General features: G+C 30.2%; 2 protein-coding genes across 31 annotated transcripts in view; one reads left to right on the top strand and one right to left on the bottom strand.

Moving 5' to 3' along the window:
• The first annotated feature begins 989 nt into the window (after positions 1 to 989).
• The window catches only part of LOC149893525 (voltage-dependent calcium channel type A subunit alpha-1-like), a 54,669-nt gene continuing 42,783 nt past the window's right edge, over positions 990 to 12,875 (top strand). For 18 of the 30 annotated variants that reach the window (XR_016452417.1, XR_016452414.1, XR_016452412.1 and 15 more), the window contains exons 1-8: positions 990 to 1,484; positions 2,573 to 2,712; positions 2,931 to 3,028; positions 3,238 to 3,393; positions 7,613 to 7,803; positions 8,049 to 8,158; positions 12,009 to 12,157; positions 12,290 to 12,338. Coding sequence is in view for 14 of the 30 variants with exons in the window: in XM_090086997.1 (XP_089943123.1) it covers positions 1,158 to 1,484; positions 2,573 to 2,712; positions 2,931 to 3,028; positions 3,238 to 3,393; positions 7,613 to 7,803; positions 8,049 to 8,158; positions 12,009 to 12,157; positions 12,290 to 12,338 (1,220 nt within the window). In the remaining 16 variants the exon portion in view is untranslated. Of the gene's footprint in view, positions 1,485 to 1,795; positions 2,263 to 2,333; positions 2,485 to 2,572; positions 2,713 to 2,930; positions 3,029 to 3,237; positions 3,394 to 7,612; positions 7,804 to 8,048; positions 8,159 to 12,008; positions 12,158 to 12,289; positions 12,339 to 12,875 lie in introns of those variants that run through there. The other 12 variants (XM_090087067.1, XM_090087041.1, XM_090087120.1 and 9 more) reach the window with 9 other exon arrangements.
• On the bottom strand, positions 4,657 to 6,595 carry LOC149893527 (zinc finger BED domain-containing protein 4-like). The gene has a single exon (XM_090087525.1). The coding sequence runs from the start codon at positions 6,060 to 6,062 to the stop codon at positions 4,860 to 4,862; it is 1,203 nt and encodes a 400-aa protein (XP_089943651.1). The 5' UTR covers positions 6,063 to 6,595; the 3' UTR covers positions 4,657 to 4,859.

Below are 12,875 nucleotides of genomic sequence, written 5' to 3'. Positions count from 1 at the left end.
GATAATGATGATTACACATCACCCTGAATTCAAACAAAGGCAACTTTAAGGTGCAGGTATTTATTCGTTGGAAATATTTAAACATCTAATAGTCTTATTCTTATACCTAAATCTTATAAACACAACTCATTCCAGTATAACTTTTAACAATTAAAATCTTTGTAAGAAAAAGTATGAGATATTTGGAAAAATAATGAAAATGATGATATTGTTAAAAATAGTACGTTTGACATTTTGTTTTATTTTCAGGCCTTAAACGCATCAAGAAAAATCTCCTTTTGGCTCTTCGTTTCGTCATCATTAACTTTTTTATGTTGGTTCTTCAGCCTTTCAAGACATTAACATTTTTATTTATTATTTTTGTGTTACTAAAGTTAATTTTTATATATGTTTTAAGTTCCTTTGCAGCATTAAAATCAAGAGGAAGAAATAAAAGGGCTGAATAAAATAATTTATGAAAGTTATTTTTCAATGAAAATAGTAAGGCTATTATCAGACAGCCAATATTTTGCGGCCATTTAGAGCTTAGAAATACATAACAAGATAGGTGATGCGAAATCTAAATATGTAAAAAATAAAAATTGCAATATATTGCAAATCCGTAAATAAAAAATAGCAAAAATAATAGTAAGTTCGTCAGAGATGAATATAAATACGTTAATAATACGTTAGCTTTTCTACTTTAATGTAAAGTAATACACTAGAATAGTTATTGTAATTGTTTTTCATTACAGCAACACAATACTAAAATAGAATTTTTTTATTGTTTCTGTAATATTACAATACAATATTATTGTATTGTAATGTGTAATTGTATTTAATTTTTACAATTACAATTACAATACTCCTAATACCCTTGTTGTGCCATCATTGCATTCATCACATAAATATTAAATTAATACATAAACTCTAAATACATTTATTCAATAAGCGTTTGATTTTTGGTAAGAATGAAAATTCAAGGGATTTTGTATCAAGATTTAGAATTTATATAAAAGAGTCATAGTGGTTAAAGCGGTAAATAACTTGCTTCAACTCAATCAATTTTATGAAATTTGTAAAACAGTTTCATTAAAAAGTTGTTACGAAAAACAAAAGTTTATATAAGTTGATTTCCTTATAAAATCTGTCAAAAGACATATTTTTGAAAGCAGAATATGGATTCGAGTCGAAGGCAGTCGATCGCACCTGGATCTCAAAGGCTGTCAGTCGCACCTGGATCTCAAAGGCCCTCAGTTGCACCTGGAGGCCACAGGCAGTCAGCCTTAGCATCTGGAGGAACAGTCTTGGTTGAAAATATGTACCCTACAAATCATTTGTTTGTTCTTGCTCCAAATAATCCGTTTCGCAGAGCATGCGATGCAATCAGCACATCCAAAGCTTTTGAGTCTTTTATTATGGTTGTAATCGCAGGAAATTGTGTTATGATGGCGATGAACGCTCCTTTACCAAATGATGATAAGTCTAACATAAACATAAAGCTGGTATGTTCGTTAAACTTATTATTTTAATAGCTCCCAAATGATTTTTAAATCAGTTTTGTTACGAGGGTAGGAAACTTTCGAAAATGTTTTAAGAGCTGTTTTTATAGAAACGGGGAAAACTGCAAGCGCGCGCCGGAGAAGAAAAAAAAAAGGGTTCAGCCATTCTGGACAGATAAACTTTATTCTAATTGCTCCAGAATCATTTAAAAATTTAAAAAAAAATTTTTTCTCCCAATATCACCTACGAAGTACTATCATTTATTAAATCTAGTTAAAATGCACTATTAATTTCAAAACTCTTTATCAGATGTGAGCCAAAATCTATTTTTCCTTGCGCTACTCGAGTTCTGCACTCCCCCTCCCCCTTTAAAATTTTTTTTTTTTTTTTTGTAATTGATACTGATAGAGAATTGTATGCTGATTAAGAATTGTATAAAAACATAGGTCTGAAAATCATTGGAAAGTGCTCTCATCTGAAGTTGAAAGTACAAAAATATACGACAAATCTCTAATATTCGCCATCTTAAATAATGACTATTGCCTTTTTCCTTAATAGTAACAAGCATAAAAAAATGCTTATACATTTAATATGCACTGAGAAAAGAACAAAAGTGGATGTTAAATTACATTGCAATAGTGGATGGATTCTTACTTAAAATGCCCTTTTATGCTTTAGTGACTTTGTTAAAGAACACCTTGACAGAATTAGGTAAACTATCAGGTTGAGGAATAAAGCCTCTATGATAAGATTAAAAAAACTCAACAGAATGTAAAACAGGTATAAAATCAATTAAAATTTAAATAAGTACTGTATTTACATATACCTTTAAGTTATTAATTACCTAATACAGTGTAAAATAAAGTAAGTAAATGTTAGTAATTGTATGGTAAGTTGTCACCATTACACCACTCCTGTAAAAATACTGCAGAAACTAATGCTTGAGCTGTATGACTACACAAAACATAGAGATTCTTTCTAGTAGTTTGGTATATAGTATTTGTAAGTTTTTTATAAAGCATATTGTTAAAATTTTAGTTGCCATTTTTTCTGAAACCATATAAAAGTTATTTTCAACTTTTCAATTTAGGACTCATTTGAAGTGTACTTGCTTGGTATATTTGTAACAGAAGCTTCTTTAAAGATAGTATCTCAAGGGTTCATCTTACACCCTAACTCTTACTTGCGAACTCCCTGGAATACTCTTGACTTTGTTGTTGTTATTACAGGGTAAATTCTATTCAATACAAATATGCTAATTAACTATGTGTAATATAATCTATTATTTTTTAGTTGGTTTAGTTTTTTGTTTTTTTTTTTATTTCTTATTTTTATTTATATATAAGTTATCAGTTGATGCTAATATAAAATTTTAAATGACTATAGTTGCTACTATTATTCCTTTTTTTTTTTCACTTGTATTTTTAAAAGTACGGTATTAAATTTAGCATCCTCCCATATATTGGTATGGGAAGCGGTGGGCCAACTAAAGTAATAAAAGCTGCTAGAGTTCTCAGACCACTAAAACTTGTTTCTGGAATACCAAGTAAGTTAACTACAACTTTTAAGATATGTACAAATAGTGTATTTTATAAAAAAAATACTTCTCATTTTAAAAGTGCATTAAAGAGTGTAAATTTTGTGTGGCATGGAATTCATTTTTTACTTATTCATTAATATACTTATTAAAAATCTTATCTAATAATCTGACATTGATTGTAAGTACTATGCAAAGGAGATATCTGTTTTTTACAGGTTTACAAGTTGTTATGAGTGCCATTCTAAAGTCCTTGGCATCATTGCTGCAGATTTGCCTTCTTATTGGTTTTGTCATTGTTATTTATGCAACCATTGGGCTATCCTTATTTATGGGCTTGTTTCATCAAACATGTTTTTATACCTCCAACAATAGTAAACATTTATTATTATGTAGAATATTTTTGTTTTTTTTATTTATAAAACTTTAGGTTTATATTTAATTTGAAATAAAAGTATTCCTATTTTTAAACTTTTACATATATACTATTTTCTTCTTCTTCTCTTGTTAATAATAATAATAATAATAATAATAATAATAATAATAATAATAATAATAATAATATTATTATTATTATTATTATTATTATTATTATTATTATTATTATTATTATTATTATTATTATTATTATTATTATTATTATTATTATTATTATTATTATTATTATTATTATTATTATTATTATTATTATTATTATTATTATTATTATTATTATTATTATTATTATTATTATTATTATTATTATTATTATTATTATTATTATTATTATTATTATTATTATTATTATTATTATTATTATTATTATTATTATTATTATTATTATTATTATTATTATTATTATTATTATTATTATTATTATTATTATTATTATTATTATTATTATTATTATTATTATTATTATTATTATTATTATTATTATTATCATTTATATTATTATTATTATTATTATTATTAGTATTATCATTATTTATATTATTATTATTATTATTATCATTATTTATATTATTATTATTATTACTACTATTATTATTATTATTATCATTATTAATATTATTATTATTATTATTATTATTATTATTATTATTATTATTGTTATTATTATTATTATTGTTATTATTATTATTATTATTATTATTATTATTATTATTATTATTATTATTATTATTGTTACTATTATTATTATTGTTTTTATTATTATTATTTTTATTATTACTATTATTATTGCTACTAATAGTAGTAATATTTTATTATTGGATTAAAAGTTGTTATAGAGTTTATAGCAAAGGTGGGCACCCGATAATTTTTTCTTAATCCGATAATCGATAGTCCGATAGTTTATTTTCTTAATCCGATAATCGATAATCCGATAATTTTCCAGATTCACCGGTCCGATAATCGATAGTCCGATAGTCCGATAGTTAAAAAAAAAGACCAGTCCGATAATTTTAAGTCCGATAATTTAAGTCCGATAATCTTACTTAAAAAAATTAATTGATGAAATTATCTCTTCTCTTGAAAGATCTTGTGTATTAATGTTAAAAAATTCCAGAATAAAAAAATTTCCTCTGAGGTTTTTTTTTAACATGTTGACCTCCAAAATGCATGTTCCGATCATAATTATCTCAAAATATCAAAAACATAAATAACTAAATGCATGTTATAGTTTATCTTGTCACCCAAAGCAGTATGCCATGGTGGTATATAGAAAAATTGCTGTCCAGCATATAAAAAAAATAACCACAAAAATTTTTGCATTAGAAAATTTCGACAAAAAAGAGAATGGTAATTTTTCCAACAAATTTTAGAAAGTTGTAAAAAGAAAACGTACAAAAAATTTATTTTAAGAAAGCAAGGGAAGGTTACCCTTGATAAAAACAAGTTTTTCAAAGTTGTCGGCTGTCAGGTTCGACCGCTTAGGCCTCAAGATATCTGAACCACTACTGAACAGCCTCTCCACAGCTGCGGAGGAGGGGAGGGGGGTGTTGTACTTGAGGAACATATCCAACCAGGCAACTCTGTGGAGCAGGGGGAACTGGTCATAAGAGACACGTAGTTTACTGTTCACTCTGATTCTGTTCCACTCATCGTAAGCTTTTTCAATGTCCTCCTCAAGGACACCCTTTCTTGCCAACAGATCGTCGTGGTCCCTCATGTACTTGAAGGGGTCCTCCTCATCTTCTTTCTGCATCTGGCCAGTCTCTCCACCAGTCTCTTCTCCAGGGCTGGCCCTGATCACCGTCTGTCTGACGATTTGCCTCTTGATGTCACCTTTCAAGGCTGGGTTAAGATACCCAACCATACTTAGCTTGAAATGGGGGTGGAGGGCAGTGGCCACTAGAAGGTCCTTATCCTCAAACATCTTCTCAAACCTACCCTTCAAGGCCACACGTGGATTTTGAGGGTTCTCCAGCAGGTATGTTATCAACGCCTGCCCCTCAACAATGCTGTTATCCCTCCTCAAGCCTGCTACTTGGTCCTTCATCAGCTTAATAGTAGGCAGGACAATGCCCATATAGGCATTCACTTCAGACTGCAGGGTGTCCAGGCATGTTGCAACCGGTTTCATTATCTTGCAGTACTGAGCGAGCAGGTCCTTATCAGTACTGTACAAATAAGGCAAGCTTTGCTTAAGCATTACAGCATTCAGCTTTTCCATCATATCTCGGTCCTCCAGCACCTCAAGCAGAGCAGCACAGGAATTGTAGTATGAGTTCCAGCGTGTCACCCCTGGTGTCTGAAGCTTTTTACCGATGGCCTCCTTGATCTGATTGGCCGCCACTGTCCTCCTGTTCTGACAATTCCACAATGCCTGTGCCTTCCCATCTGTCTTAGTGAAGGGAACCCTGGTCCTGCTGGTTCCGCTGTTATGGGCAATCTGGTTGTCCCCCTGACTGGATATGTCAGTCCTGGCTAAAGAAGCGACATTTTCCTGTGTTAACGGGCTGACTTCCCAGCTGGTAGTGCTTTCACAGATTTGCTCTTCATCACTTAGGCTCATAGCGCTAGAAGGCCGCCTTGTAGAAGGGATAAAAAATCTGTCCATTTTAATAATAGCAGACTTAACTGCTGTTAAAAGCACAGAGACACTCAGACTCTTCTGGTGATACTCAGAACGATGAAATGAATGCAGCAAGGACCCAGCGAGAGCGGAGTTACTATTATAAATTGTTCAAATTACGCGCCACCTGTCCAAGAATGCCGCGGAAGGCTGTCTAAATGTCGTCTTTTTCGTAAAAAATACCCCAATTTTGAAATGCAAAATATTAAATATATGAACATTTTAAAAAATAGAAGTCAGATAGTTTTGAGTCTGTCCGATAATTTAGTCCGATAGTTTTGAGTCGGTCCGATAATTTAGTCCGATAGTTTAAAAAAAAATTTTATTACGATAATTTTTCTTTGATCCGATAATTATCGCTTTATCGGAAGTTCAACTTCTTCAGCACTGGCTGAAGCCAATATTTTTTGATTGTCTCCTGAATGGCATTGCTATGGTTATAATTATATTATGGAATAAAAATCATAGTCAATATACAATTAGACTCTTTTTTAATAGTTTATATACAGTGTAAAATAAAAAAATATAGAATTGTCTAAAAAACCAAAAAACCCCAAAAATACTCAAAAAACCCAACAAAACTTTTAATAATTTTTAATAACTAACAATGATAACAATAATAGTAGTAATAATAATAATAATAATAATGGTAATGTCAGAGGGTTATGGGTACAAAAAACCTGCTGTATTGCACAAGTTAACTGAAAATTTTTTGCAGTGATAAAAAATGTGTAACCATTTAAATATTGTACTATTCGTTGTATTGTTTTTGTAGTAGAAAATCATAAAAGTCAAAAGATAACAACTTTATAGATTTTCATGGTTGAAAAATTAAAATAGTTGCAAAACAAACTGACAAAAAACTTTAAGATATCAAAATAATGAATCCAAATTTAGTATAGTTGAGGAAACTTCAATGGTAGCGATCTAAATTTTACATCAGTGTTAAATTTGACCCATCATCGCGCGTAAGTTCAATTATTAAACAATGAACTTGCAATTACAAGATTAGCCAACCAAAAAGTGATGTTTTACAAATGTTATCGACGTCAATATTCTCATGCATCACTTTCTCGGATGACTTTTTTCACTGTCTTTGACATAAGTTAACAGAAGAAGCTGCAAACACTTTTTTTAAGCTTTCAATTTGTTAACAATTGATGGAATTGTATAACCAGTGTTCTTCTGCCGCAGTGGCGGCATAGATACTGTCTTTAAATTAGTTTCAATTACATGTGCACGCTCAGGACCGAGCGTTTGACTTATTTTTTTCAAGATGAAACCATGAAGCAATTTGAATAAATCTTAAAAAGTTGTGTTTTTTTAAAACAATCTGAGTTTTTTTCCAGCCCTGATATCACTCCAAAATTTTTCCCCAAAATACAGCCTATATGATAAACTTACCATTGGGACAAATTTACACGTTAGTTTTGAAACACCCTATTATAAACATGTATTTCTAATCATAAATTATTATTCAATTTTATAGATAACAGTTTTTCTTTAAATTTAGTGTTTGTTTTTTAAATTATTAGCTATTTGGCAGCATGAATATTTATGTGGTACAAGCGATAGTGCTGGAAGGCAATGTCCAGATGGTACTGTATGTAAAGAGTATTGGATCGGCCCAAGTTATGGAATAACAAGCTTTGATAACATATTTCTAGGGTGTATTACTGTGCTTCAGTGTATGACAGGTGAAGGTTGGACTGATATTATGTATGCGGTATGAAAATTTCTTCTAATTCTTCTTGGTATTAAAAAACTTTTTTAATTAAAGCAGCATTTAAAAGATAAGACTGTAAAATGTTAACCAATTACCTATTATAAAATTAGTTCACTTAACAAAAAACATAATTAGTCTACTTAATAATTCAAGAGTTTATAAATAAACACTCAATGCACTATAAAAGTTCATTATGTTTTAATTTAATTCTTTTAAAACTCGTAAGTTCTTTATTATTTTTTTAGGTATTTAATGTCTATGATGATAAAGCGCGTTATATTTGGATATATTTTTATTCACTTAATGTTGTTGGCACCCATTTTATGTTGAACTTAGTATGTGGTGTCCTAAGTGGGTAGGTTTATTACATATTTTGTGTATATATAGTCAGTAAAATCTTATACGCTGTTGATGGGGAAGAAGGATTTGTTTTTGTGATGATTTGTTACAGGAGGGGGGTGGGGGTGGAGATAGGGATATCAAATTTTAAAATGCAACAATTTTTAATTATTCAAGTAATTTTGTAAAACTATGGAGAGAAAAAAGTGATAAAGTTATTACTATAAAAAGTCATAAAAATTAATTGGAAATCTCTGATTTGTTGAATCGCTAATAAGAGCATTTGGTATGCACATCATGTGCAAATAAGTCAGTACTTTTTTATAAGTGCAAAAATTGGAGATGCTGTAAATAGTTGAGAGAATCCTACTACCGTTATACCTAAACATTTTCTACCACTTCTGAATCCCTGCTATAAGAATTGTTGCATGTATTTTGCTTCTAGTGTGTTGTTGAAGAAATATTTGGTTGTTTATCTGGACCAATACTATTTTGTGCTTTAATTCTTGAGCAGCACCTAATCAAGCAAATGCCAGACTATTTAACAGCATGATGTTGGTCTGAGCTGATGTTTAGAGGGGGTTGGTTATAATGTTACATTTAGTAATCAGGTGTTAAGTCAAAAATTGTCAAAAATTGTATGGCATAATATATGGACAACCCCAAAAATAGAAAATGTTTTTTTTTTTTATGACTAAATAATAATAAAAAGTTCATATCAATATTGATATGAACTGAATAGAACCTTGAGTGCTAATAGATCACTAACTATTACTTTAATAACTTCTCTAAAAAGGTTAAGTTTGTAATTAATAGTTAAATGTTTCTTTTAAAGTGAATAAAAGTAAGTAATCTTAGTCAGTTAATCATTTTAATTTTAGAGTGAATATGTAATCAATCCAATCAGGTCAATCAATATCAATGTAAATAAAGAAGTAGTATAGTTGTATGAAGAACAAGCTTAACATAAGAAGTAGAGAAACAGAAAGAGGATATTTCTGAAGAATGTATAAAAAATTCTAGGCCTATATATAAGCAAACTAAAAGTATTTAAAGTAGATGTTGATCTGGAAGGCCAAAATAGACAATTGATAGGGATAATAATATTATTGTCAAGAGGTTAAGTTTTAATGCTTGAACTAGTTTTCCAGGTTTATTTAGAAAGAATAAGTCCAGTCTTACTTTCTATCCTCAGATATATTTTAAAAAGAAATAAATCAGTTTTTCTAAACCTAAGGAAGCCAATTTTAACCAAGTGAGATTTAAGCAATACTTATATAAGACTTGCACCTACATCAACATGATGGAGCTACTGCTCACACTGGGAAAAGGCTAAATGTTTAGATGCTGGAAAATAGTGTTAATTAGATGATATGGCCCTAAATATTCTCTTTAGGGTTGTATGGATCATTGGTGAACAAAGCACCAAATGATATCTGTGGACTATTTAAAGCAATTTTAATACAATTTGGAAAATTCTATCAACAATTCTACGCTACTTTTTTAACACAAAGTTAAAACCTAAAAACCTATTGATGCAGAAATGACTCAAAACAGTTAAAATGTGTATTTACAATTAAAAGTATATTTTAGTGTGTTAACTTGTGTTAACTGTTCAAGACCATCAATCAATCGAAATAACTAAGCTAAGAGCCTGGTCAACTCATAGTTAAACTATCACATTCTTAATATTTTAGGTGACATAGTAAACAAATAATTTCTAACCTTTGATGTTCTGGTGATGTAGTAGCATTAAATGATACTAAGTTCTTTGCACCAAAATGGTAGAACAGAAAGTCACAGAGTTGCTGTTTGGAGTTTGTGGCATGGTAATAGCTGACACTCTCTTGTTTTTGGCTAGATTGGACAAAGTGGCAATCCATTTGACCATCAGGCAGAGTGAACTGTAAAATCTGATTGAATTGTAATAAATTATACTTAAGGTTTCAACTACGAAAAAAGTCCTTCACTATAAATTGGTCAGTGTGGCAAACTATTGCATAGTTATAGAATACCATCCATGAAGATTTTTGGCAACATTTGGGATTTACAACGATTATTTGAATTTTTAAGTAACTATAAGTGGTTTACAGCAATATTTAGAGGGTTTAAGTAACTATCAGTGATTTGCAGCAAATATCACTTGTCAAAACTGATAGCAACCATCATTATCAGTGGTTATCAATGAGTATAAGCATTTATTGGCAATTAGTAATAGCACAAAATAATAAATTTTGATTTAATTTAAAAAAGAAATGGCTCTACAATTTCTTCAGTTGATTCCTTAGCTTTCAACAAACTGAGATGTCCCTTCTGATATGACTGAAGGTGGTGCCAGCCAGTCAATGCTAATGATCTGTTTCCCATCAAGAAACTTGAGCTATTACAAGGACAAAGTTTGCACCAAATGAATGACAGTTGATTAGCTCCTTTTTCAGAATCAATTGGCTCCCAGAAATACTTCCAAACGATGGAGCATTTCTGTCATCCACCTCCTTCCTCACTTCCTTAAGTAGGGGAATGGTTGAGTTTTGGGGGGCCATCTAAGATGGCAAAATTAATAAAGATTAGGCAAAATAATTAACCATATAATTAAAATTATTTTGAACAAAGTTTTGAATGTTTCCAATTGTCACTGAATTCATTGCAACTTTAAGCGATGCTTGAAAGCAATTAGCACCCAGTGTAAAATTAACAAGGACTAAACAAATAAATTGAGCTTCTTAGCATTTTATTACCTGGTTTTTTGGCTTTGCATTCATGAGGAGGCAGGTCATCTGGATCTGATGATAGTGTTGGAATGTCTTTTTCACATTCACTTCCTTCTTCATTTTCAGTATCAAGATTGCTTAGACTTTTGGATGAGAGCACTTGACTGGATAACATACATTTTGAAAATGTTTTGCTCTTTTATGCATGTCCATTTTTAATTTCAAAGAGCTTCTAAAGATTGTTCACTGAAAGGACCTAGAGATTTTTTCTTCATCCTGATAAAATCATCAATGTGAAAAAAGATGATGTACACTTTTGGGGTCACAATTACAAATTCTAGACTTAAAAAAGATGTACGAAATTCTTCAATTTTTTTTTCATGTTCTTTGTCAAGGACGTTTCCAAAACATGCTCTAACAACAGCACTGAATTTTTTGAATGCATCAATGATGGCCAAAACTGATGAATCTAGGTTCTCAAAGAGCTGATCTATCACATCAGTATTTTTCAGGAGTTTTTGGCAATCATTGCCAGCAAATTGTCCGCCATGATATGGTTGGATTGTGATGTTGAGTCTTTTTGACCACTCATCTGCTTCTGGCAATGCTTCTTTTAGTGCTTTGAACAAGTGATTTACTATCCTAAGAAGCAGATGAAGTTCCATTTGGAGAACTTCATCTGCTTCTTAGGATAGTAAATCACTTGTTCAAAGTGATTTACTATCCTAAGAAGCAGATGTAAATCACTTGTGATTAAAATGATGGTAATTATAGAAACTGATTTAAAGGTATAAGAAAATTAGAAAGAATAAAAGGGAATTGTTCAAAGTAGAACCTATTTGACATAACAAGACAAATTGGTTTCCATTTCTGCAATGTATGTATGAAAACAAGTTCTTTAAATGATTGTATGTAACAACAGCAGTGAATGTGTGTGTGTGAGATGAAAAATCATATTTTAGTATGGAGTCACAAATGAATTAGTAAATAATAAGAGATCCTCATTTATTCATAGTTTAATGTTTTTTTTAATCTTGTATGCATGCATTAAGGTTTATTTTCAAACTGCACTATTCACAAGTAGCTTAAATTTTTCTAAAATACATTGTGCCTGAAGAAATTCTTAAAGTAAACTTTTTTAAAATGATTTTTTAGGGAGTTCAGTAAAGAAAATGAGCGTGTTGCAAATCGTGAAGAATTTTTAAAACAGCGTGCTCTACTTGCTGCTGAGAGAGCTGTGGAGAAGTATGAGGGGTGGCTTGATGAAGGCAAACTTGCTGCTGCAATAGAGTTAGAAGAGAAATGTATGTAAATGTGATTGAAATTTACAACAAGCAGTTTTTATAACTCTTTAAGATGTTCATAAGATTTATCACATGATTGAGAATTTTATTTTGAAAGTCTTTACCTTAATAAAATCATTTAAAATTTTATAGTAAAGAAACAAGAAGAATTAGAAGATCAGGGTGAAGTTATTGAACCTCTGTGAGCGAAGTTTTTTTTGTTTCCTCAAAAACTTCATTTAAAAATTTGTGCATGTTTCATAGAATGATATAAGTTACATGCAATCAAAAATGAAATAAAAAGATGCTTGAATACTGATGTCACCGAAGTTTTCTGGGTAGATAGGAAGATGGCTATTCAGAAAATCTATCTTCAAAAGCTATTAATTTATAAGCTGTGTAGCTCTGTCTGATTGAGAGTGCTCCTGCCTGTTAAGACATGTACCAGAAAAAATCTGCGCGTGTTCTGATGTGGTGTTTGCGGCAACCGTGCATCATTTTAAATAGCTAATTGTTTTAAAATGTCGTTGTATTAATGTTATTCAAAATTTAAACAACTCTGTTATTAAAACAATTAGTTTTAATTGAAATGTCATCAAATCAAGCTAGGAAGCGAGAAAAAATTTTGCATTTTCTCATTTAAAATCCTGGTGTATCAAACAAAACAATTTCTAAAGAGCTGCAGATTGCTTTGAGAACAGTGCAGAGCGTTGTGAAACAATTTAAGGACACTGGTACA

This window comes from Hydra viridissima, unplaced genomic scaffold (assembly GCF_058129835.1).
Source record: "Hydra viridissima isolate aposymbiotic clone 2 unplaced genomic scaffold, HvirCarnegie_v1 scaffold_1, whole genome shotgun sequence".
Lineage (NCBI taxonomy): Eukaryota > Metazoa > Cnidaria > Hydrozoa > Anthoathecata > Hydridae > Hydra > Hydra viridissima.
This window is presented reverse-complemented; position numbering and strand designations above follow the sequence as displayed.